The sequence below is a fragment of the Pteropus medius genome, unplaced genomic scaffold (genome assembly GCF_902729225.1).
Source record: "Pteropus medius unplaced genomic scaffold, Ma_sr-lr_union100, whole genome shotgun sequence".
NCBI classification, from domain to species: domain Eukaryota; kingdom Metazoa; phylum Chordata; class Mammalia; order Chiroptera; family Pteropodidae; genus Pteropus; species Pteropus medius.
Window position 1 is genome coordinate 7,495,106 of NW_024344240.1, and position 26,117 is coordinate 7,521,222.

The 26,117-nt window shown below is 35.5% G+C and overlaps 1 protein-coding gene across 1 annotated transcript in view; it reads right to left on the reverse strand.

Annotated features, from left to right (window-relative positions):
- The window catches only part of RP1 (RP1 axonemal microtubule associated), a 330,366-nt gene that overhangs the window by 265,732 nt on the left and 38,517 nt on the right, over positions 1 to 26,117 (reverse strand). The window contains 1 exon segment of the mRNA XM_039868930.1: positions 25,571 to 25,742. Within this exon segment, the coding sequence (XP_039724864.1) occupies positions 25,571 to 25,742 (172 nt within the window).

Here is a 26,117-nt window from a genome sequence, read left to right on the forward strand (position 1 = left end):
TTTTAAAGTATCTAGTGCTGTGAGGGTGGGTCTTCTCACACACTTTGAAATCTACAGTGTGGTCTTCTCAAACTATACTGGCATTAGTGTAGTTTTCTGTACTCGTTTTGAAGGGCAATTTGGCAACATCTATGAAAATGTACAATGCACATACCCTTTGATCTAATAGTCTTACTGCTATAATTTACTGTACAAATATACTCACAAAGATGCCAAACTATGTGTACTAAGGACATTCTTCAAGAGACTCCTTCGAATAATAAATATTTGGATAAAACCATGTATCTTTTAATATGAAATGGGTCAAAGAAATTATGAAACAGCCATAATGAACTATACAATGCAACAATTTTAAAAGAATGACTAAAGCAAAATATGACACGATTTGGATACAGTAATCTCAATTTTGTAAATAAAAAGCATATCCATAGATATACATGCTGACACGTGCATTTGAAATTGAGGAAAAATTGAATATATCTTTCAAAAGTTTAAAAGTTGGAGATGAGGAAAGGCTAACTTTTCATTTTATATGAGCCTACCCTATATGATTTTTACTATGTGTGATATTACTTTTAACTTTTTAAATAAGCATACAGATATAAAAGAAAAAAATGGTATAATTTTAAATGATGAATTACATATTATGAAGAGCTCTTTAGGAGTATCACAATTTAAGAAAATTGTGTCTGAGTTCTTCCAAAACAAAATAATATTTTCACCTTGTGATAATTCTCTATAGAATTATCCTTTGACACATCCAGAGTTCCTTATAATCATTTGCCAAGTGTTCTTCCCAGTAAACTATAAGTAGCTCAGAGAACAAGAAAATCTTTGATGACCTACAAGCAATGTCAAACAGGAAGGACTGAACAATTTCTAGAAGTCAATATGTCGCAACTTTAAGTGCTACAATAAATGTGTACCTCTGGCCACAGGATGTCATAACTTTTTGATTAATCTGAACAGTTTTATCATAAGGAGTAGAGAGTAGTAGAAAGAGAAAATCTTTGAAGTCTACACACAACCATCTTGCAATATACATGTTGAAATTTGGTTTTAGATAAAAGTAACAACCTGTCTCAGTTTCTTCATTTAGAAAATGGAAATTATGCACATTTATTTTTTAATGAGAGTTATAACATTTGCTAAGCACATAATAGTATCTGGTGCATAAAAATCACTTAATAAAGGGAAGTTATTGTTATTGTAATAAAAGGAAGTTATTATTATTGTAATTGCTATAGGATTACCTTTTTTCTATCAATTAGACCATGCATCTCAACAGGGCCACTATCACTCCTACAGGAGGAAAATTAGTTGTTGAAGGGCAAACAGCTTAAATATTACAATGGTTCATGGGTCTTCTAAATTTAACCCCAACCAACAAAATATTATTCCTTAGTATTTAATTTATCTCATTAGAAGGCAATAAAAAAACATTTGATAAAGAATGAATTAGGCTAAAAACTCACTTAAGAATTACATATACAGTTATCCTTTGTAAATTTCAAATAATAAAATGTTTATATAAATGAAAATTAATCTCATGAAGTATAAACTTAGAGAAATAGTGCGTGTGCCAGTCTACACACCTGCATGACTGCAATTCATATATGCAGCAATAAAAAGAAAGAGGAAATAAAAGAGACCAGTCTCCAAAATATACTTAGGTAGCCATTGGATGACAGAGGTGTCTGTAAGGAAATTTATATTGGTGGGTGTTAGACAAATATAAATCACAAATACTTGGAAATAAACCATTGGAAATCTTATTCCAAGGAAGACAACAAGCAGAGAATGTTTAATCTCAGCTACTATTGTTTGAAGGAGATTGATTCTGTGAAATCAGAAGTAGCCATAAAATAATTTCTGAGTAGTAGGAGGTACAGAACTAATGGAAGAGAACTGTTTCTTTAATCACTCCAAAAAAGCCTTCCTTTTGGCTTTCTACCTCCTAAAGTAGCAAAATGCCAATGTGAGAATCTAATACAATGATGAACTGCTTTACAAATAGGCAGGTCACTGTGTATGGTTGTCCGTGGCACTCTTCAGCATGCTGCTTCTCAGCACTAAGCTGACTTGAATCCAGCATCTATCTAAGGTCTCTATTTTTACCCAAGAATGGAAGGCCCAACGCTACTTTACAGACTGTGTACTCAGCAATAGGGGAAAACCCCAAGCTAGGCACTTGGGGCTATGGTGTCCAGCTGCTGGTTGGAGTTTGAAGAAGAAGAAAACAAAAAAAACATAAGACTCACCAAAGCAATTTTGAAAGAGAACAAAGTTGGAAAATTTTATACTATCTGGTTTTAAGGCTTACTGTGAAGCTACAGTAATCAAGATGGTGGGATTTGACATACAAATAAACACACAGATCAATAAAATAAAATAGAAAGTGCAGAAATACTCCCACACATATGTGGTTCACTGATTTTTAACAAAACACTATCCTTTTCAATTGAAAATATTCCAGTGGGAAAAGAACAGTCTTTTCAACAAAGAGTAATAGAATAATTAGATGTCCATATGAAATAAAATGAATCTCAGCCCTTATCTCCTATCATATACACAAAATAACTTTTAATGGGTCAAATAGACCCAATTTAAGAACTAAAACTATAAAACTCCTAAAAGAAAGCATAGGAGAAAATCTTGTCATTGAGCTAGGCAGAGATTTCTTCATAGGATCAGAAAGGTATAAATCATAAAAAGAAAATTGAACTTTACCAAAATTAAAAATTTCTGCTCAACCAAAGTCTCACCATTAAGAAATGAAAAGGCAGATCAAAATTACAACTAAATAACAGAACAAGCACCACTGAGAACCACGTGAAGACTAGCTAAACAGGAGTCCTATAACCAAGAATATAAAGAAGCAGCCATGTCAAGACTGGTAGGAGAAGCACAGACATCAATGGTGACACATCCACATGTAGTGGTTAAGAAACAGGAGGGATATCTAGCCTGCAGAGTTCCCCCTAAGGAACAAAGGGTCCACACCTCACAGGGCTCTCCAGCCTGGAGCACTAGTGCTGGAAAGAGGACTCCCCATAATATCTGGCTGAAAAACAGTGGATTCTCTCCAAGTAAGATGGAGGGCTGCAGGAGACTCAGGCATCCTCTTAACGGGCCTGCATGAAGACTCACTCAAGAACACTCACCCTAAGCTCCCACCAAGAAACAGTGGCTTGAAATGTGCCAGGGACATATGAGGAAGAAGTGAATTGTCTGTCTTCAGGGTGAGAACTGGAGAAGCAGTTCCTCCCCAGAAAGAGGCACTGGCAGGCACCACTGTTCCTTTGCTGAGCCTTCCCACCACACAGACAGCAGGTGCATTCAGGCACAAATTTAAGTCTCTATCATGTTGGCTAACATTGCTCACCACACCTTTGTGATCCCCTGAGTCCCTACCTCACCCAACCACACACTAGCCTGAACCTCTTTCAGTGGCTGCTCTTCAAAAGCTGTTGGCCTCAGCCCACATTGTGGACTTTTCTAAAATCTCTCAAAGTTCCACAAACCCCAAACAACAGCAGCCAGCCTCAGCATCTCCTGTACTTCTTGCAAAACAGCACCTAGCACTAATGGCAGTGGATTTGTTCCCAGCATAGCCTCTATCAGGGACCTCCAAGCCCAGTACAGGCAGCTACTAACTGCAGAGCATTGTGTAGCACCTACCAGTTTGCCCCAGGCCAAGAACAGGCAGTGGCTGACCTGGACCTGCACTGGCAGACCTCCCAAGGGGCCCCAGAACTAACACACCCTGTGGTTGGATTCAGACCACACCAGAGTAGCATCTAATTAGTTCCACAAACAATGTGCCCAAAAGGTCCATTTTGGATAAGGAGGGGCGGGATGGATGGGAGCTTTTTGAAGAATGCCTCCAAGACAACTAATGTCTCCGGGGGCAGGGGGAAGGAATAGGTCCAATAGAAGAACCGATATGCATTTCTATGCTGATAGAGATTTACATGGGGAAGGATTTAGTAATAAATGAGTGACAGTCAATTTTTAACATCAAGGAAAACAAAAGGTAGCTCAAGAAAGGAAATGTAGTCAGAATACACTAGAGGTCCAACTTAGGAACAATATTTACATGGTTCCAAGTGGTAATTAAAACAAAAACTCTGAACAGTGATTTTTTTGTTTATTTTTTTAGTTTCAAGTATACAGTACATTGGTTAGACATTTATATAGTTTATAAAACAACCCCCTTAATTGCTCCTTCTCTCCTCTGGTTTTCCGCCCAGCCAATATATTAATGTTAACTTTATTCCATATGCTGTGCTCCTCATCCCCATGACTTTTTTAAAAATTATAACTTTTTTAACAATTATAAGATAGGGACAGGAAGTATAGTGTGGGAGGTGAAAGATATAAATAGACAAAATCTAAAATTGAAAAAAAATCACTATTTTTAAAAATATAAAATAAATAGCAGAAAAGCTAAAAGTTTTTAAGGTATATGTCTCTGGAATGGGAAGTAAGTATCTAAAGAGTCATAAAGTGGTCTTTTTTTTTTAATTTTGAGCCTTGTACTTGATTTTTCAAAACTAATTAATCATGTATGACTTTAATAAGAAATAAAAGTGCAAACGGAAGGATTCACAATCCAAAATACAACGTATGAGCTGGACAATCTGCCAGTATGGGCTCATTATCTGGTTTTAGCTCTTAATGCCCTACAGGAACCATTGGGCCACCCATCTGCAGATATCTGTAGCTGTCTGCTAACTAGGCAGTCATTGTGGACCCCATTCCTATCCCACTCAATAGCACACAAGGGTTAAGTTGGACCTATCAAGACGTTCAATATCACTCCAATACTTCATATCAATCAGACACTTCATGGTAACTGAATTTATTGAACCAAGTCAAAGTCTACATTATAATGATGCCTGTTGGACAGCCAAACAGGGCATATCAGGCTGATGTCAATATTAACCTCCTGAAGGAATAGAGCACCAGCCAGGATCCCCATAATACTAACTTCCATTCTGGAAGGGTGAGAGAGCGAGAATGAGTTCTATGAAACAGGACAGAGTTTAGTGTGCACATTGGTATATACTAATGGGTGAATAGGGAAAAAGTAAACACAAGTATGACATTATAAATCTAGAGAGCCTTCTGTTGGTCCAAGTCATTCTTCACATAATAAGTTATTTGATAGAGAATTCCCACTGTATAATCATCTTATATTTAAATGTGAGTCTAAAAGAACTCTCAATATCATATAAATAACAGGGAATTATTATTTTGAATTTTCTACAACAGCTTCATAAGAATAAGTGAGCTATATATGTATATAAGTGTATGGATATTCATATATATGAATATTTAATATTTAATGTCACTTATTTCTCACTATTATCATCCTGATATAATAAATCTCTATTATGTAGAAGTCATGTTTCTCCATGAATCTAACACCCCATTTTAATTTACTTGGTTATATTAATTCACCTGAGCTTTAGGTAGTTTATTTAAGTAGTAGTTTGTAGATTCCAGTAACTTGTAAATATCAGTTTTTACAGGAGTGATGTCACTGAGATGGTAGTGTAGGAGATCCCAGTTTCCATCCCCCCAAAAAGATCAACAATTAGATGGCTATCCATGAACATAAAAAGTGCTGGAAGAGTTCAGGAGTCCACTTAAGAAACTTCAGCAAGAGAATGGAACAAAACACCTGAGAAAAACCACACAAGAGAGAGAAAAAAAAAAACAGCTTCATTTGCCCTAGATCATCTCATCATCCATGCCAAACATAGCTCAGCACCAAGAGAGAACTCCTCAACTAAAAAGAGTTCCTCTCACTGGGAAACGGAAAGGGGGTGAGCAAATAGCTTCCCCAGTTTTCAGGGTACCAGAAAGATCCACTTCAGTTTCACCTCACCCAGAGATTGGCAAAGTTATATAAAGACGGCTAGCAACAAGGAAGAAGAGCAAGGGTTCCCAGTATAAGCCCCACAGCAGGACAAACCATGGTTCCAAGTGACTTGCTTGTAGAGGACCCCAGCATCTTTCCCCACTGAAGAAACCAACGGCCAGCAGAGCTCCCATAGGCCCCCTGCAGATTTCACCAGTTTTTACTTCACAAGTATTCACATTCAAAGACACCAGCCACCTGAGTCCCTCCCTACACCCTCCCACCTGCACCTGCTGGAGGCTGAGATCCATACCAGCAGCTCGTGCCCAGCTCTCTGACACTACATGAGAGCAAGATGCCAGCCCAGACCCCTGCAGTCAAGGCCAATGCCTCCGGCTGTGTACTTCTACTCCAACAGCCTAACTTGTTTTCAGCCTCTACCACCATGTACACACTTATGGTGAGATCCTAGAGTCATTGAAATGCACACTGACAGGCAAAGTCCCCACAACTGCTTGTAGGCCCAAATTCAGCCTTATCTCCAGTCACTGGCTTCAATCACTGGGCTCACCTGTAGCTAGCCCAACCAGCTGTGCACCCAAATGCCACCACAGGAGTACACACCAACAGACAGGCCCCCACTGCTATTTATGGGCCTGACTCTGGCCCCATCTCCCGTCATTGTCCTGAACCACTTATAGCCAGCCAGCCCAGCTACAGACTTGCATGTTCCCAGGCTGACTTCTGACACTGGCCTCCACTGCCATTTACCCATGATCAGACCAAGCAGACATGGTGGTGCATGCCAACAGCCATGGCCCCTACTCCCAGCATTCTGTGCACCCAAAGTTGGTCCTGACCCTTATTTATTGCCCTTGGAGATCATCACTATGTGAGTGTTTGCAACCAGTCTCTGCCACTACACAGGCAAATACAGTTGGCCATTAGAGCCAAGTAAATGTGTGCATACCACCACCTCTGACCACCACTGCTACATTCCATGATTCCTAGCTGCTGCATCTGGAGGCATGGCTGGGTAACCTTGCAGTTTCTTCAGAACCCCTGCAATGCTAGCTAAGGACCACCCAGTTGTTGATGCTGTGGGCCCCAGTGGCCTGAGCCCATAAGTCACCGCGTCCCACTGGACTCAGAACCGCAATGCAACCCAAAACTTGGCATGCTGTATCACTAAACCCAAAGTCACAGCATGCTCCAGCATGGTCCTGCCCACAGATAAACATTTTTCCTTTCAGAAGTCAGTCCATAAAGTTTGGAAGAGGGGATTGCTTCTTCAAATGCACAGATACCTATACAAGATTACGGGAATTATGAAAAATCAGAAGAACATGACTTCACCAAAGGAAACTGTAAACCTCTAGTAACTGACCCTAAAATAATGAAGATACAAGAAATGTCTGATAAAGAATTCAAAATAATTGTTTTAAAGATGTTCATAAACTACAAGATAATAAACAAATCAATAAAATCAGAGAAACAATACAACAAAATGAGAAGTTCAACAAAGTGATAGAAAACATAAAAACAATCAAACAGAAATTTTGCAGCTGAAGAACAAAATTAACTGAAGAATTCAATAGAGTTTCAACAGCAGACTTGAAGAAGCAGCAAAACGAACCAGTGAGCTTGAGAACGAAGACATACCATTTTAAATTATGCTCCTCTAGTCAGAGGAACAAAAGAAAATGGAATAAAGAAAGCCTATGGAATTCACAGAATATCATTAATAAATATAATATATGCATCATCAGAGTCCTAGAATGAAAAGACAGAAAGGGTTAGGAAGTTTTTAAAGAAATAATGACTGAGAAATAACAATAGGGAGAGAGCTGGACATCCAAGTTCATGAAACTAATGTCACTCCGAATTTCAACCCAAACAATCTTCTCCAAAACATCTCATGATAAAACACTCAAAAGGAGGGGAAAAAAATGGCGTAGATGATAGTGGCTCTGGTCATCCCTCTGGTGACCAAATCAAAGTTGTGACAGAAACAAGAAACAAACAGCAAGGAAAAAATGCATGGGATCTAATGAACAAGCCATACAACTAGGGAGAAATCTGAGAAATCTAAGAAATCACCCTGCAATGGCAGAAGGTAGGACAGGGCAAGGACGCGGGGCTACCAGGTCTTGAGCAGCTTAGATGGAAGCTGTGGCAGTGGCAGAAGCCTCTTAAAGGTGCTGCATCTGTGAGCAGAGTTTCGTGGTGATGGACCTGCCCACTCTGAGCACCAGTGCCAATTGAGCTACACTCTGAGGGCACCTGGGACTTACAGGGAGACATGTCGGAGGGAGGACCGAGGCAATACTTGCTCTGTACAGAGGTGCCGGCAGTATCCATTGTTCCTTGTTGAGCCCTCTTCTCTCCCAGTGTGCAGACACAGTGGAGATGTCATCATACTGGATAACAGAGGTCACTCTGCCCAAAGGATTCCCTGAAACTCCACCTCTCCCAACTCATGGCCCCAGTCAAGTCACACCCAGGTGTATCCTCAGTGAGTTAAGTGCTCCTTGCTGAGCAGCACAAAGACAGCTGGCCTCAGTTTCTGGTGTGGCCTTTTGAGGCAACTATATGCACAGCATCTGTGGATTGCTTGATGAATCTTAACAGGTGGCCCAAGTGGGGCAGAGGCGTGGGCTAAATTTGGCCTGCAGTTGAACCGCTCTCAGGACTGTGCCACCGGACACCTACTTCACAAATCCACACTAATAAGACCAGGAGATTTAGAAGCTTTGCTTAGTACATAGAAAGGGACACGGATAGGCAGCCAAAATGGGAAGACAAAGCAGCAGAAACCATAGAGAACAGAATAGAGATCCAGATAGAATGGAGTCAAGTAATCTAACAGATGCAGAGTTCAAAACACTGGTTATAAAGTTGGTCAATGAACTTTTAGGAAGTGTAGATAAATTCAGTGAGAACTTCAATAAAAAGATATTTAAAAAATCATAAAAATGGAAATGGAAATTATAAAAGCAAACCAGTGTGAAATGAAGAACACATTATCTGAGATGACAAATATATTAAATGGAATAAACAAAGTGAATAAAGAAGAAGCTGAAATGGCCTATCTGGAAGATGAGAAAGCCAAGGACATTTAATCAGAATGGCAAGAAAAAAGATACCAAGACTATAAAAATAATTTAAGGAGCATATGGGACACTATTAAAGGTCAAAATATCCATCTGATCAGAGTATCTGAAGGAAAACAAGATATTGAACAGCGTTTTAAAGAAATAATGATGGAAAACTTCCCTTATCTGGTAGAGGAAATAGACATACAACCCCAGGAAGCTCTGAGAGTTCCAAGAAAGAGGAACCCAAAGAGGCCCACACCAAGACACTTCATAATTACAACGCCAACGGTGAAATAAAAAGAGAATCTTAAAAGCAGCAAAAGAAAAGCAGTTAGTTACCTACAAAGGTACACCCATATGACCAGCAGCTGATTTCTCAAAAGAAACTATGCAGGACAGAAGGACTTGGCACAAAATAGTCGACGTGATGAAAACCCAGGATCTACAACCAAGAATACTTTATCTAGTATATAGTACTTTATCAAGCATATAGTACTTTACTAAGTACTATATACTTGAAACTAAAATAAATAATATTTTAAATCCTAATAAAAGACTGAATGAACTCCTATAAACATATATATAAACACACTCTAAAATTAAAGACAACGAGAGAATTTTAAAAGTAGTAAGAGGAAAAATACATATTTATTTTGTACAAAAGAACCCCCATAAGTCTATCAGTAGATTTCTCAAATAGAAACTTTACAGGCCAGGAGAGAATGAGATGATATATTAAAAGTGATGAAAGAAAAAAACTATGAACCAAGAATATTTTACTGAGCAAATTTGTCCTTCTGAAACAACAGTGAGATAAACAAAACAAAAGCTGAGAGAGTTTATCACAACTAACTCTGCCTTACAAGAAACGCTAAAGAGTTCTTTAAGCTGAAATTTAAGTACACTAAATGGTAACATAAAAACATAAAAATACATAACACACTGGTAAGGTAAGTATATAGTCAGATTCAAAATACTCTAATGTTGTAATATGGTGCTGTTTTAACCACTTAACTCTATTATAAAGGTTAAAGAACAAAAATATTAAATATATTAAATATAGCTGTGACGATAATAATTTTTTTAATGAATACACAATATAAAAAGATGTAAGATGTGATATAAAAAGCATAAATTGGTGGGGGGAATAAAAAGAAATAGTTTTTATGCAATCAAATTGTAATTAGTTTAAATGACTGCTATAACATGTTCCAAATAAGCCTCATGGTAACATAAAATGAAAGTCTACAGTAAATACACACAAGATAAAAGAACCAAAGCATATCACTGCAGAAAATCAAATCACAAAGGAATACAGCAAGAGAGGAAGAAAGGAACTACAAAATAGCCAGAGCAAAATTGACAAAATATTATTAGTAAGTCCCTAGCTATTGATAATTATAATAAATGTAAATGGATTAAATAATACAATTAAAAAAGGTAGAGTCTCTCAATAGCTAAAATTAACAAGATCCAACCATATGATGCCTATAAGAAACTCAGTGCAGCTTTAAAGATACACATAGGCTTAAAGTGAAAGAATATAAAAAAAGATATTCCACGTAAATGAAAACCAAAAGAGTGCAGATTCAGCTGTACTAACATTAGACACAACAGACCTCTAGCCAAAAACTGTCACAAGAGACAAAGTAGGTTATTACATAATGATAAAGGAAGGGGTCAATTCATTGAGAGGATATGTCAATACCTCTCAAATTCTTAATGTCAATACTTCTCAAATTTTTCAAAAACTTAAAAAGGAGAAAAAATCCCCAAACTCATTTTACTGGGTCAGCATTAACCTGATACCAAAGACAATTAAGGACATGACCAGAAAAAATAATAAAAATCTACACGACATTATCCCTGATGAATATAGATACAAAAATTCTCAAAAAACTATTAGCAAACTAAATTCAAAATCACATTAAAAGGATCATACACCATGAACAAGTAAAATTTATCCCTGAGATGCAAGGATGGTTCAACATACACAAATCAATAAATGAGATATACCACATTAATAGCATGAAAGACAAAAATCATAAGACTATCTCCACAGATTCAGAAAAAAAGCATATAACAAAATTCAACATAATATCATAATCAAAACTCTCAACAAAGGTGGGTATGGAAGAAACATACCTCAATTTAATAAACATCATATATAATAAACCCACAGCTAATGATATACGTAATGGTCAAAAGTTGATAGCTTTCCCTGTAAGATCAGGGACAAGACAAGAGTAACCACTATCACCACCCCTATTCAACATAGTACTGAAAGTCCTAGCCTGAACAATTAGGCAAGAAAAATAAAAGGCAGCCAAACCAGAAAAGAAGAAGCAAAACTGTCTCTGTTTGAAGATAATATGATCATCTACAGAGAAAATTCTAAAGTCTCCACCAAAAATGGTTAGAACTAGTAAAGTGAAGTTGCAAGATACAAAATCAACATACAAAAATCGGTTGAGTTTCCATATTCCAACAGCGAAGTATCTGGAAAAAAAATAATACAATCCCATTCACAAAGGCAACAGAAACAATAAAATACTTAGGAATAAATGTAATCAAGGACATGAAATATCTATACACCAAAAGCTATAATACACAAATAAAAGGAATTTAAGAAAATAATTTGAATAAATAAATTGAATTTTAAAAAATCCGAGGTAACATGGATTAGAAGAGTTAGTAAGAGTTAATATTGTTAAAATGTCCATGCTACACAAAGTCATCTATAGATTCAGTGCAATTCCTATCAAAATTCCAATATTTTTCACAGAAATAGAGCAATCCTAAAATTCATATAGAAACACCAAAGACCCCAAATAACCAAAGAAATCTTAAGAAACAACAAAGCTAGAGTCATCATGCTTCCTCATTCTATTATATGTATGTGTACATATATACACATTCTTACACATTCTTTACTACAAAGCTATAGTAATCAAAGCAGTATGGTACTGGCATAAAAACTGACACATAGACCAATGAAACAGAATCAAGCACCCAGAAATTAACCCACACATATATGGTCAATTAATATTTGACAAAGGAGTCAAGAATACTTAATGAAGATAGGATAGTCTTTTTAATAGATGGTGCTGAGAAACTGGATATTAAAATGCAAAACAATGGAACTGGACCCCTATCTTATACCATTCACAAAAATTAACTTTAAATGGATTAAGGACTTAAACATAAGACCTAAAACCATAAAATTCCTCAGAGAAAACTAGGGGGAAATTTCCTTGACATGGTCTTGGCAATAATTTTTTGTATATGACACCAAAAGCACAAGGAGCAAAAGCAAAAACCAACAAGTAGGACTTCATCAAACTAAAAAGCTTTTGCATAACAAAAGAATCAACAAAATGAAAAGGCAACCTACAGAATGGGAGAAAATATTGGCAAATCATATATCTGATAAGGGGTTTATTTCCAAAATACATAAAGAACTCATAAACTCAACTGCAAAAACAAATTTAAAAATGGGCAGAGCACTTAAGACATTTTTTCCAAAGACACAGAAATGGCTAACTGTTATTTAAAAGGTGCTCAGCATCACTAATTATCAGAGAAATGCAAGTCAAAACCACAACGAGATATCACCACACAGATGTTAGAATGGCTACTACCAAAAAGACAAGAGATAGCAAATGCTGGCAAGGATGTGGAGAAAAGAGAGCCCTGGTGCAATGATTTTGGGAATGTAAATTGGTAGTGCCACTATGACAAACAGTATAGAGGTTCCTCAAAATATTAAAAACAGAATTACCATATATGCAACAATCATATTTCTGGATATATATATAAGCACAAGTGATGACCACTGTCTCTAAGAGTTATCTGCATTTCTATGTTCAGTCCAGCATTGTTAACAATAGCTAAGACATGGAAATAATCTGTGTTCATCAACATAAAGATATGTACGTGTGTATAAATATAATGAAATAGCCATTAAAAAAAAAAAAGGAAATCTTGCAATTTGTGACAACTTAGATGGACCTTGAGGGCATTAAGCTAAGTGAAATAAGCCAGATAGATAAAGACAAATGATCTCACTTATAGGTGGAATCTAAAAACATCAAACTCATAGAGACAAAGAGTAGAATGGTGGTTGCTGAGAAATGGGTGAAATGGCGAGACGTCAAAAGGTAAAACTTTCAGTTATAAGTAACCTTCAGGAAATCTGATGTACAGCATGGTTAACTATAGTTAACAATACTATACTGTATACTTGAAGTTACTTCCAAGAGTATGTTATGCACTAATCATAACAACAACAAAACAGTAATTATATGAGGTGAAGGATACATTAACTAAGCTTTTGTGTAAATATTTCCTATTATATATGTGTATCAAATGACCACCTTGCATACCTTAAACATACACACTGTTATATAACATTTATATTTCAATAAAGCTAGGGAAAAAATTGGTCTTAAAAAAGATAAAAACTACTCTCAATAGAGAAAGCAGTTAAATGATTTTTAGTACATTAACTTCTATTGCTTTTCTTTTTCTGTTATTGTTATGATAATCACTGTGCATGAATCAGAATATAAAAATTGATAAGGTATTAAAAATATGAATACATAGAAAAAAGGCTAATGTATATATCCATTAGGAAGAATTCCAATTGTTAAAATCTGTCACTATATATTGCATTTAAAATCTATGCTGAGTATTGTTTACTGCTTAGTTCCAGAACAACAGGGTGAACAGATCTGCCTAAACCACCAAGTATACTAAGACATCCCTCTTAGAGGGCTTGTTGTTTTGTTGTTTAGTTTTCAAAAGCTTTTCCAGTCATACACTGTTTGCTACTTGGAAATATTTACTTAGTAACTTAGCACTTAAATCATTGGAAAATAAAGCCTTTATATGGAAAATTATGAAACACCTTGAAATGGACCAAAAAAATAGAATGCTTTGTTAAGCTGTCTCAGGGGTTATCTCTGCTTTTCATTTTCTTAATTATCTTACAGTCCAGTAAACTGTAAAAAATTAAAAATAATGTAACTTATTCTTATCCATAGAAATATAGATTAATTGCAAATGGAATGCAATTAATTATTGTCCTGACAGACCCATATTCATTTCAGCATTCTTTTTCTATTTTTGTGTGATACTTTAAATCTTTTGAACCCACTGTAATGTTACTGGTTCCCTAGTTAATAAATTAAATAAAATATGTGGCACATGTTCATATTATATCTACATGGAAAAGTATAGTACTTTGAATTAAAATAATTTTAATTTACTATGCTATCCTGGGCAGTTAAAGAACTCCATATAGCCTTAATAAACAGAAATACAGAGTCTTGTCTATGTTTTCAAAGTAGATCAGCATACAGTATAGCCACAAAACTTAGAGCTATCTGTGAAGATGAAATACAGGGATACCTTGGCAATATTGCAGGTTTGGATCCAGACTACCATTATAAAGTGAATCATCATAATAAAGCAAGTCACACGAATTTTTTTGTTTCCCAGTGCATATAACAGTTGTTTACACTATACTGTAGTCTATTAAAAATGCAATAGAAGGTCTAAAATAAAAACAATTTACCCATTAATTTAAAAATACCTTATTACTAAAAAATGCTAACCATCATCTGAGCCTGCTGGAAAAATGACGCTGACAAACTTGCTCAACACAGGGTTGCCGCAGACTTTTAACTGGCATATAATGCAGTATCTGCAAAGCACAATAAAACAAGGCATGTACAGACATAGACGTAAAAGTGCTCCTTTCCTGGTTCCCATGAGCCTCCATCTCCAACTATAGTAAAGATACTATTACCCATCTAAGAGGTTTATCTTGAGGACTAAGACAGTGTATATATAGCACCTAGCATAATATTTGGCACCAAGCAAGGCTCAAAATGTTAGTCACCTTTATGAATAAATGTTATTTATATTTTTAATATATCTTGTATTTTTAATATATCTTAGCACCCAATAGAGCTAAATAATTCCTGATTTAAAAACACCAACTTTTTAAAAATTACATCAAAGGCATTAGCACTGATGACTTTAAAAAAAAATAGCTAAAATATGTTCAGCACTGTGAGGCAAGTTCTGTACTAAGAGCTTTATAATCGTTCTCTCAAGTGAACCTCCCACAGTATTCTTATAAAGCTAGCTTCTCATAAGGACTGAGACGTGGTGGCCTCATTTTACAGAAACTAACAAAATGAGCATTAAGAACATGGAAAGCAGTTTTAGTACAATTTAAACTTTGGAAATGGTACGTGTATTTTTGTGTCATTGAAAGTTTAAGAGGTAAAATACCTGAAAGCTTCATGTAAAAATCACTCCTACCCACCAAGCCAATGACTCATTAACTTAGTTTCGACTTATGTTAGGATTTTTGGTTGCTCCCATTCTTCCCAAATTCAGCTTTTCTTGGGATCAACAATAATGCTTCTTAAAAGTATTTTTCTTTGTATTCTCTCTACTTTTGAACTTCAGCTCCTTGCTACTAACAGTATATTTCCTTTAATTCTTAACATTGCTATACCTTAGGGGTTTAAGACTTGGTGATGTCTGCACAATTGGGTCCTCAGCTTTCTCTGAAGAAGAAGCAAGCAACCCAGAGACTGTCCCAGTGCTTGAGACACTTCCTTTAGTCATGCAAGCCTCCTTCTGGGATGCCTGCACTTCTGGCAGCGCAGAGCACAGCTGACATCTGGTGGGCATAAACAATAATTGCACCACTCCAACGGGATCCGAGATCCTGAACTCGGGTCTGTGCCCCTGCACACAACAGGCTACAAACCTTTCCTCAGCCTTCCAGCATTTCGTCCCTAAAGCAAAAGCCAGGTCTGTAACAGTCTTAAATTTCCTGTTTCATTTAGCTTTCTAAATTTCAGTTACAAAAAAACTTTAATGTAATCATTGCAAAAATTTTTTAAGAACCACTTATTTAAAAGAAAAATATAGCATTTTCATAGACTTTTTTAAAGGTGATTAAAATGTTGCTTCACAAAATATAAGAAATTTAGTTCTATGCCTACCTCTCTGTATATTCTTCTATCTATATGGATCCAAAGTTAATAAGATATAAACAGCATTCAAAAGCACTTCTCATCCATTCAACACATATTTACTAGGTGCTTACCATATCCCACAAAATATGTTAGATCTGGGATATAACCATGAATAAGACGTGGTTGGAATTCAAAGCATATGAACACGTTTATTTTAAATAAGAAGTACAGTACACGGTGATGTCATCACTCTGAATTTTTTTCCAATATCATCTAGGCCTCCTAGGACATTGTTTAATGTAGTATTACTAAAATCCGTATTTTCTAAAAACTCCTGGTTGTTATGAGTGATTTCCCCAATCTTCTAGATATATCTAAGTATCACGTTTTATCCAAATTAAAAAGAAAAATAATTTGTCTCTCTGCTCTAGGGAGAGTGCTACATAATTTTTTAAAACATTTTGTCACTTCCTCCTGTGAAAACAATGGATATAGTAAAAATAGCACTGATTTTCAAGCCTGAATGACTGGGTTCTGATCTTGTCATGATACCTATTGTGCACCACTAACCACTTTAGCTCCTTGCTTCTAGAATGCTTCATCTGCAAAGACATAATAACAAAGCTGAACAGTGTTTTTATGAGAAAAGATTACATACAATAAATCGCTGAGACTACCAAAGTCCTTGGTATACAGTAGACACACAATTAACATTAACTCTTCTCCCCTTTCTATTACTTCTCCACAATTTTAGCTCTTTTATTTCACAAAAAGTTCTCAGTGCTCATTACAGAAGTTTATATAACATTACAACTTATATATTTCAATTAGAAGAAGGAATCACTTAATGTAGAAAAAGCATACTCTATGTAGAGGCAGTCTTCGCCTAGTAAAATAAATAGCAACTCATAATGTTTTATGGATTTATGACTCATGCTGAACTGAAACCAAAGGTATTCTTTATGTAATTAATTACCTTTTAGTTCCTCAATACTAAATTTGTTATTTTAGCACCTCCGTGCGTAGCTCTAAAAACATTAATTGTTCTACTTTGAGTCAGCTGCAGTCAAAAGACAGCTTTCAATGTTTTATATGACTTGTTTCTACACCACCACATAGTCATGGAGGGGAAGAAATCTTAAAATGTTTCCCAGTTAAGTTCCAGGCAAAATACCACAAATATTCAAAACAGTTTATGGTTCATTGTCTTATTGAATTTATCCTTCTGGCAACATGTATCTACTTATAACTAATTAAATGTTTTATTAATGCAGGTTAACATACAAAGAAATGTCAGGTTCCTCTTCACAGCAGCACTTTTTCAATTCTGAAAAATTTAGTCACTTCTGTTCTTTTCCAAGTTAAATCATTCCAGCTCCTTTAATTTTCTTCACAGAATATGCCTTAAATTTTTCCATTTTTAATGACCTATTTGAATTTATTGACATTTAAAGATTATAATTTCTAGGAAAAGTACTGGAGAGGCAGCTTAGTAGTAGAGAATCTTTTTCTAATTATGAGGAAAAATGGTGAATCTCATCCCATGAAAATGCTTGCAAGTTCATTTAACAGATGTTCTGAGTAAAACTAGATTCAACACATTTGGCACAAGGAACGTATGAGATTGCTGTAGAGATCTTACAATCATACCTTTACTAAATCGATTTAGTAAAGTGAATAAAGTACTTCAAGGCTATGTCTATTTCATTTACTCAACGACACATTCAATAAGCATTTTGCACTGAGTTGACAACATAAAAAAGAAAGAAAAAGAAAAAGATATAATTCCTTTCCTTAGGGCATTTATGGTGTCCTAGGAGAAAAATTACAGGTACAGGAAATTATATATTATTAGGGGAAAAAAGGAAAAGAAAATTCTAAGATAATAGAATAGAAACGAATTTTGTAATTGGAAAAATGAAGAACAGAGAAATGACGAAAGTCAAATCAAATTATTAAACGGCAAGCTTTCTAGGGTAAGCTCATTTTTAAAAAATGGGAAATTATTATAGGTTATATAGTCCATATCTATCTAATGTGCTCCACGTTATTATGATGACGAAAAAAAAACGCGTGAAGAAAAGCTGTGCTGATATTGAAATTATAAATCTTCCTGCTCATCTCTGCTCTCAAAATAAGTTAAATTTAATTGATTTCCCTCTTCCCAAATGAAAAGATTCTCATCTTCGAAAATATAAAATATTTTTAAATCACTTCTATTGCTAGTATTTAAGGATGTCTCAACTTGGCCAAATAGGTAGGCTTGACCAAGCATTTCAAAAGAGAAATAATAGTTAATATTTTCACTTATTGGTTGGTTGAGATTTATCCTGGAGCTCTGGAATCTGTTGTTTAATAAGTTGTTATTCTCATCAACTACTTCAAAGATTTCATTTGTCTGATTGCTGGGGTCTTGTGTATTTGAGTTCACATCGCCCAGAACTAATGATGGGTGCAAGAAATTCACGCAAAACCTTTTCTTTAAATAAAATTGAAATTTCTTCAAATTATTTTTTTCCTCCAAGAATTTAATTCTTTTTAATTTTCTTCTTTTACTCAAGTCAAATGTGTTGAAATAAAGTCGATCAAATATATCATCAATTGCATTATCAATATATGCCTTTTTACTGCTTGCTTTATTGTTCTCATCTCCGAACATGTTTTTGTTTGACTGCAGTAAACATGGGTGTATTTTCTTCCATAAATGGAGGCCCAAGGAATTTTCAATATCAGAATCTTTACAATATGCAAATCCTCGGTCTTCCTCATTTATAGGTTGTATAGTAACTGCTAATATTGGACAATGTTGACCACAAATAGCATAGAGTTTATCCAAAGAGTCACCTTCCTGAAGTGCACCATGAATATTATTATTTCCAGGCAATGGCTGGTTTTTAATAGTATCATCAGAGACAGGATGGACTTTGTTGGCAGCAGTTGTAAAGCCATGAGTAACAGAAGTACATACTCTTTCTGATCTATGATTACCCTTCTCTGCATGGTGATTTGATATTCCCTCCTTGGCACAAGTTTTATTTTGAACATCTAACAAATCCTCATGAAAAGGCTCAGAATCAATACAATGAGAATCACTACAATTGAAATTGCATTTCAATTCAAGGGGTTGAGTCAGTTCCTCCAATTCTGAAGAGGATAGTTCGGCCATGTTTGGGCCTGGAGCCAAATTTCCAAAATGTGAATATGGTACCTCATTGCTATTATTATCAAGTAGAGTATCCACTGATGTGGTGTCTCCATTCCCACATATGCCAGAATTTTCAGGAGTTGATACTCTTAGCAAATGATTTTCTTTCAGGAGCCACTTGCCTTTATCAATCAGCACTCCTTCTTCTATATCTCTGAGGATTCTGTTATGATCATTTTGTTTTGTATTATGTTCTACATTTCCCCCATGATAATTGGCCCTTATGTCATTAAAGTCACATTTATCTTGTCTTTCCTCTTGAAATTTCTGCAAAACAGATGAACCACTAGATACTCCTCCAGAAGAGACAAATGACTGACTTTCAGAATCGTACAGACTTATTTTTCTAGCACATTGAAAGTCCATAGAATTGTAAGGAGAAACCTGAGATCTGTGTGTAGACCCAGGAAAAAAAGATGGTTTAACAATCTCCACTTTACCATAAAGTTTTTCTATTGTCCTTTTAACAAGTCCTTTAATGTATTCTTTCTCTTGAGTAAACTCCTCCCTACCATCATTGGGGCCATCGCTGGATATTTTACATGGCTGATCATTCTTACTGTCTTGTCTATAGTCTGACCAACCAAAAGTCACTGGTCTTTTGAAGCAGTTTTTAAAATCAAGAGGGGATTCTGAACAACTTCCAATTTCCATGCTTTTCACCATCATTTTTACTCTCATTTTAGTTTCTACATCGTTGAGCTCCTTTTCAATATTTTTCTTAGAATCATAGCAAAACACTAAAGATGGTGGTGCTGTCAGCCTCCCATTGGTTGTCTCACAAATTACACTATTCTTTCTTTCTTCTGTAATGTTCCTGCTAGAGTGTTCTATTAATGCCAAATTTTGACTAGCCTCTAATTCTTTCTGGATCAATTCTTCAGTGGCTTGCTCTCCTGCATTTACATCTCTATGAAAGAAATTAATGTCCTGCTTTTCTAATTCTTCAAAAGATTCCAATTCTGAAATGTTTCTTTCACTTGATGTCACACTGTTGGTTGATCCTGGTTCTTCAGAAGTCTTTGATTCCTCCTTATCAAAGGATGTATATGTATTTTTATCCTGAAATTTCTTTAATGAACAATTTTTAAACCCATCTAGAGAACTACGTTCCTTATAAATTCTGGTTCATTTAAGAAAAAGCCACAGTGACTTAAATTGCTATTTTGGTGTGACCCCAGTATATTAAAGCCATCTTTATACCCAGGGTCTACCAAAATATTTAGGTCTTTCTGAACTTCAGCAATTTCTAACTCATCAGTGAATTCCAAATTATCAGTATATGTGTTTTCTTTGGAATTTAAAAAATCACTGGTATTGCAGACTTTGATGGGAACATAAGCCTCATCAGTTGGGCAAGCTGTCTCATAGGTATGGTTTTCCTCATGAGCACAAGCCTTATGGGAAGACACAGCCTCAGTAAGTGAACAGCTCTCTCCTGGAAAACAAGCCTTATTCATAGAGGTCTGATCCATGGTATAGCCATCACTAGAGGAAAAAATGTCACTAAGGTTACAAGACTCTTTTGGAGGATAAATCTTACTCACAGTGCACATCTCACATGGAGAGCAAGTCACCTTTGAAACAAAGACCTCAGGATCACAGTCCTCATTGGCAAAGTTGCTTCCATTTAAAGAGATTTCCTGTGTTTTTTCATTTTCAATGCACTTAGGAACACTCTGAATGTTGAGTGTGGAACAATTTGCAGAAAGACCTATTGGAACCATGTCTTGTTCTTTCTCAGTGAGTCCAAAGGGATTGGTAGTTGACTCCACTAAATTGGCAACAGCAGCCTTCAAGTCATCAGCTTCCTCTGTGATGGCAATGTGCTTTAGAACTTCCAACAATGCAAGTATTTCTGAAGTCCTGTTGGTAGTCTTGTGATAATCACCTTGACAGAAGCTATTCACACTTCCCCTTAGATTTAGCACCAGGAGCCAAGCTAGAAGGACACTAGTAGATGAATTATTTATTGGGGAAGGGAAAGAAACATCTACAAGTGAACCTGGCATTTGAACTCCATTCTGAGTCTTGTGAATACTGGGAACTAAAGCTTGCAGTTGGCGAAGCAACAGAACTGGTAATAGGTCTTTTGGAGTGGCCTCTTCCATTGGATCTACTTGAATGGCAGCCTCTATACTTTGCCCTTTTGTAGATAGGTTTATTTCTTGGTAAACAAGGCTTATCTCTGGTCCTGATTTTTCAACAGACACCTGACTTTTAGTATTATGATTATCAATAGCCGACTGTGACAAAGTACGACATTCATGTGGGGAAAGCAAGTAAGCATCATTCAAAGACTCAACTTGGTTCTCATAAAGATCTTTGTTAAGTTCTTCACTGCTATTTTTGTCAAAAGATTTACCTACCTTTTTACCTACCCTATCTCCTGGCAAATTGGCATTTTTAGTTACGTGCTTATTACTTTCCATGACAAAATTATTTCCTTTTTCAGAACTTGTATGGGAATTATTTCCCAGAAAACCATTTACCACACTTGTTTCCTTTTTGCATATTGGAGCTGATCTTCTAGAATGTAAAGTTGGATGTGGATTTATGTTCTCCAACCATCGCTGTACATAATTTTGAACTGAATGATGAGTAACATCCTCAGGAAAAACAGTTTTTTTCAAAAAAGCTAAAGAATTTGCCCTGGTTGTATCACGGTGTTTACCTACGATAGTACCTGATTTCAATCTATCTCCTTTTTGTTTTTTCTGGCTTTTTAAAGTTATGTGTGAATTATTAACTAAACTTTTCTTTGCCATTCCTCTCAAATACCAAGATGTTATTTCTGCTTGAGCCTGTGGTCCACAAAAAGCATTGGGATTTTGCTCAAGAAAGTTAAACATATGAAATAAATTTTGATTTTCAAAAGTATTTTTGCAATATCTGAATTCATTATGGGGAAATACTTTAGCTCCTTGGCCATTTTCTCTTTTTGTAGTGCCTCTTAAGCTTACTTTGTTTAGTGGTCTGGGTTTTCTCTTAGCTAAAAGTCCTTGAACCTTAGGATTCGGAATAGAATTTAATGTATTCCTATGAAAATTCTTGGAATTCATAGGATTGAGATTACTTTTAGAAAAACAATTTGTTTCAATTACCATATCACTTGAGTCTTCCTCACAAAGTAATTCTCCTTTAACAGGACTGTGCGAATCATGCAATATGGTTTCCCGTGCAATTCTACCTCTTGTATTTATTCTCTTACTCTTACTGGGCATTCCTTTAGTTGCAATTCCCCCATCCTGATGTCTATAATTTATCACTTGCTGCCGAGATTTCGTCTTCTTTTTGCCGGCAACAGATGACGAAATCTGCTTTTCATTTTCCGGAAGTTTTGTTAAACCACATTGAGCAAATTCATTAATTAGTCCATCAATTCTTGTGGTAATAGTAGAGGATCCTACTGAAGTTGGAATCTCAGAAATTGTTTTGTTAGTTCCAGAGCTGTTGCTTAAATAATGAGATGCATCTGCTAAAATAGGACAGAACCTATCATTGGTGTTACCGTAAGTTCTTAAGTTCTTGATTCTAGTTTTGTTGTCCAATGTTGTACTATCAACTGTATCTTCTTCCATAGTTAAGTTTTCTGATGTAGTCTGTGGCAAGCCATTATTATGGGACATTTCTAACATCTTCTGACTTGTAATTTCTATAACACCAGCACTTACTGCACTTGACTTGAGTTGTCTGCTTTCTTTTTTTCTTTCTAAAGCTGACTCTATCTGCTTATTGTTATCTATCTGAACAAGTACTGGTTTATTAGATACTGATGACATTTTACTGCAACAATGTGTGAACATGTGATACTCAGATTTGTTCTTCCCATCTTCCCTTTCTTCACTATAGGAAAACTGTCCAATCGTTTTCTCTTGAACTTTAGTTTCAGATACTAAAGTCACACTCCCTATCACAGATTTCTTTTGTCTCACTCTCCTTGGGCCAGGTGTAGGGGGCCTATAAAAATGATGCTTTGCTTGATCCTGAGTTCCCTGGATGATATCTGTGTCTACAGTAGCATTCTCCCAACCAGGAGAACTACAAGTTTCAGCCTCTTGTTCTGTCATTTGAATGCTTATCTCCTCTGCCAAACTGTCCTCTTGATTATTTTCTTTCTTCAGAGGTGAGACATCTGTAGACAATGAACATGCTGCAATCTTTAAACCAGATGACAGATCATCTGTTCTTCCTGGAAAACTGCTTATCTCACTCTTTTCATCATTATTAGAAAGAGCAGCTCTACTGACACTAGTTGTCCATTTTATGGTTTCCTCTTCTTTTATCTTGAATCGAACTTTCATCTCAACTGTCATGGTACCATCTTGATTAAAAATAATTGATTTCTCAATATCATCTTCTGAAGGATATATCAATAAATTCTGAGAATCCTTTTTTTCTAAGGCCAAGTAATTTTCAGGAGCAAAAGAATGGTCTGAGGAACAATCATTAGTATGCATTTTGTCAGAAGAAGCAGAATAAATCTGAGACCTTGGGCTTGAAGGCACATGTGTGCTCACTTTCAAGATTTTAATAGTGAAAGATGCCCCGCATCAAATTATAACGTGAAAGAGCCATTATAGACGTATATCCGATAGAAAAGGCAGCAAAGAAAGAAAAGAAAAAAGTAAATAATTAGTATGAAAAATACAGTAGTTTTTTATTTCATAGTAAGATGTTATTAATATGTTTCTCACTTCTATGTATTCAGCAATTATCTGAGTTCACTGTAATATCTGGTACATTTCTACAAACTATTCTTTAAAAAAGAATTTATAATTCTCCTTCAATAAGAAGTCACAGAATTTTAATTGAGTTTAATAAGGCAATTTTAATAAGTATAAAACAAATTGCTAACAATTCTAGCAAAAATATTTTTGTGGTGTTTAATTCTGTTGTTTTATTTTGTTTGCCAGCACTGAAATTGGAGTCTAACCAAGTGCTGCTCACCTATACAAAGCAAGTAATAATTTACAGTGGTATTTATTTTCCCATCTGTGCATATTCTAGAGAGACATCTATAGTATTAGGAAAGCTAAAACATTTTAATAATTCAAAGGCTATATTAATCAAATAATAATTATTAATTTATCATTCACTTTGTATAATCAATACATGTGATTTAATATAGGTAGGGCACAAAAGAGAACTGAGCTAGACTTAAGGTCCAGCCATCTAGTCATTATAATGTTTGTCATTAGAGAGAACCTTGACACTCATGCTTCTTACATTCAGATTCCTATTAGTGATTTGCATAGCTTTTCATATGCTTGCCATCAATTAAATACCTTTAACTTTTCAAATATTTTCTCTTATTTCTCTGTACTTTTACCAAAACTGTAAATGAGAATGCCTCACTCATAATTTTTAAAAGTAAAACTTAAGGAAGCCCTTAGATTCCCTGAAACCATCAAAAACCATACTTTGCAACCTATATCAAACACAAACTAATGAAATAATTTTAGTACAATGACCAAGCTAAAATAATACTAACACATGCATAACAGATATTCAGCAGCTAATGCCTACGAAACAGAAGCATTATAATTATCTAATGAGTATATCCGTAAAATAACTAAATGACAACAAATAATAGATGAATTTCACCCACTTTAGTAATGAGTAATACTACTTAAAAGGTGTATTATTCCATGTCTAAATAAAATAAAAATTGAAATTTAAGTATACATGGCAATCGATACTTTAGCACAAAGCTAAAGTACTGAGCACAATGAATAATGAGATTAGCCATGCCTGCACAGGGAATTTATAGCCTATGCCTTCCTCCTCCCCATCCAAAAGATAATGCCGCACTGTACAGCATTTTCTAAGAAATTATCAACCTATTGTTTACCAGCATGAATTGGCTACATGAACCTTTTCTTTAAATAAATAAAAAGTGGATTTAAGGGCCTAGGGTTTTTACTGGAATAACTTCAGTAAGCAGAGCACGTATGTAGAGATTTTTAAAAATACAATCACTCACCTACTGATTTCAGCTATAATACTGCAAAATACTATTTAGAGAAAACTACAACTACCAGAGATGTTACTTACATATTCGATAGAACTACTCTCCAAATCAATAAATGCTGGCATTTTGATTTTTTATCTAGGTATTATATGGGGGAGGAGGGGAGAAACTATACCTCATCAATTCAAACATATGTATCTCTTGACTGATTTGGAAAAACCTAAAAAGAATTATGAGATAATCCTTATGATTCTTTCCAACTATAAATATAACCAATTTCAGTTTGAAATATTTTCGATCCCCTCATTTCTCTTCTTTGAAGGCAATTTGTCATTTAACATTTAAGCATGGATTTTTTTGTTGTTGATGTAAAAAAAAAAATCTCGGTGCTAACTATAAAGGCTATATATTTAAGTGACTTACTCTTTCTGCTTTCTGTCCTAGTATTTCCCTTGGGGTACACGCGACGAGAGATCCCTGGTAATCTAGTAGGAAGCGAGTACTTTTGGATGTCATAATTTCCTGGTTTAAATGGCTCCCTTCCTGCTGCCACCACAGCTCCAGAGCTCAGAATCACAGCTTGGAGACTGGGAACCTAGAAGAAAACAAAGAGTTATGGTCCTTATATAAGCAACATGAAGTTTTCTTCTTTACATATGGTAATTATATAATTGATTGAATCAATTCAACAACCTCCTGGGCTAGAAAGAAATAATCACTAAGCTTTTGTTAGGCACGAGTGATGTATGCAAAATAACAAAATACCAAAGCATGGGGGTCAGGTTAAACTAACACTCTTATTGAGCCAAGCTACTAGCTGGAAAGAGACAGACGGGTCTTCTGTCAAACTAAAGAAATATTTAAAAGGTATGCACTACTGGTTCTGCCTTTCCCACCAAAGTATCCAGCTGTAGCCAAACGTCTTCCCTCTGCCAGATAACAAAGGTTCTGGTGGAGACACCAGGACCAG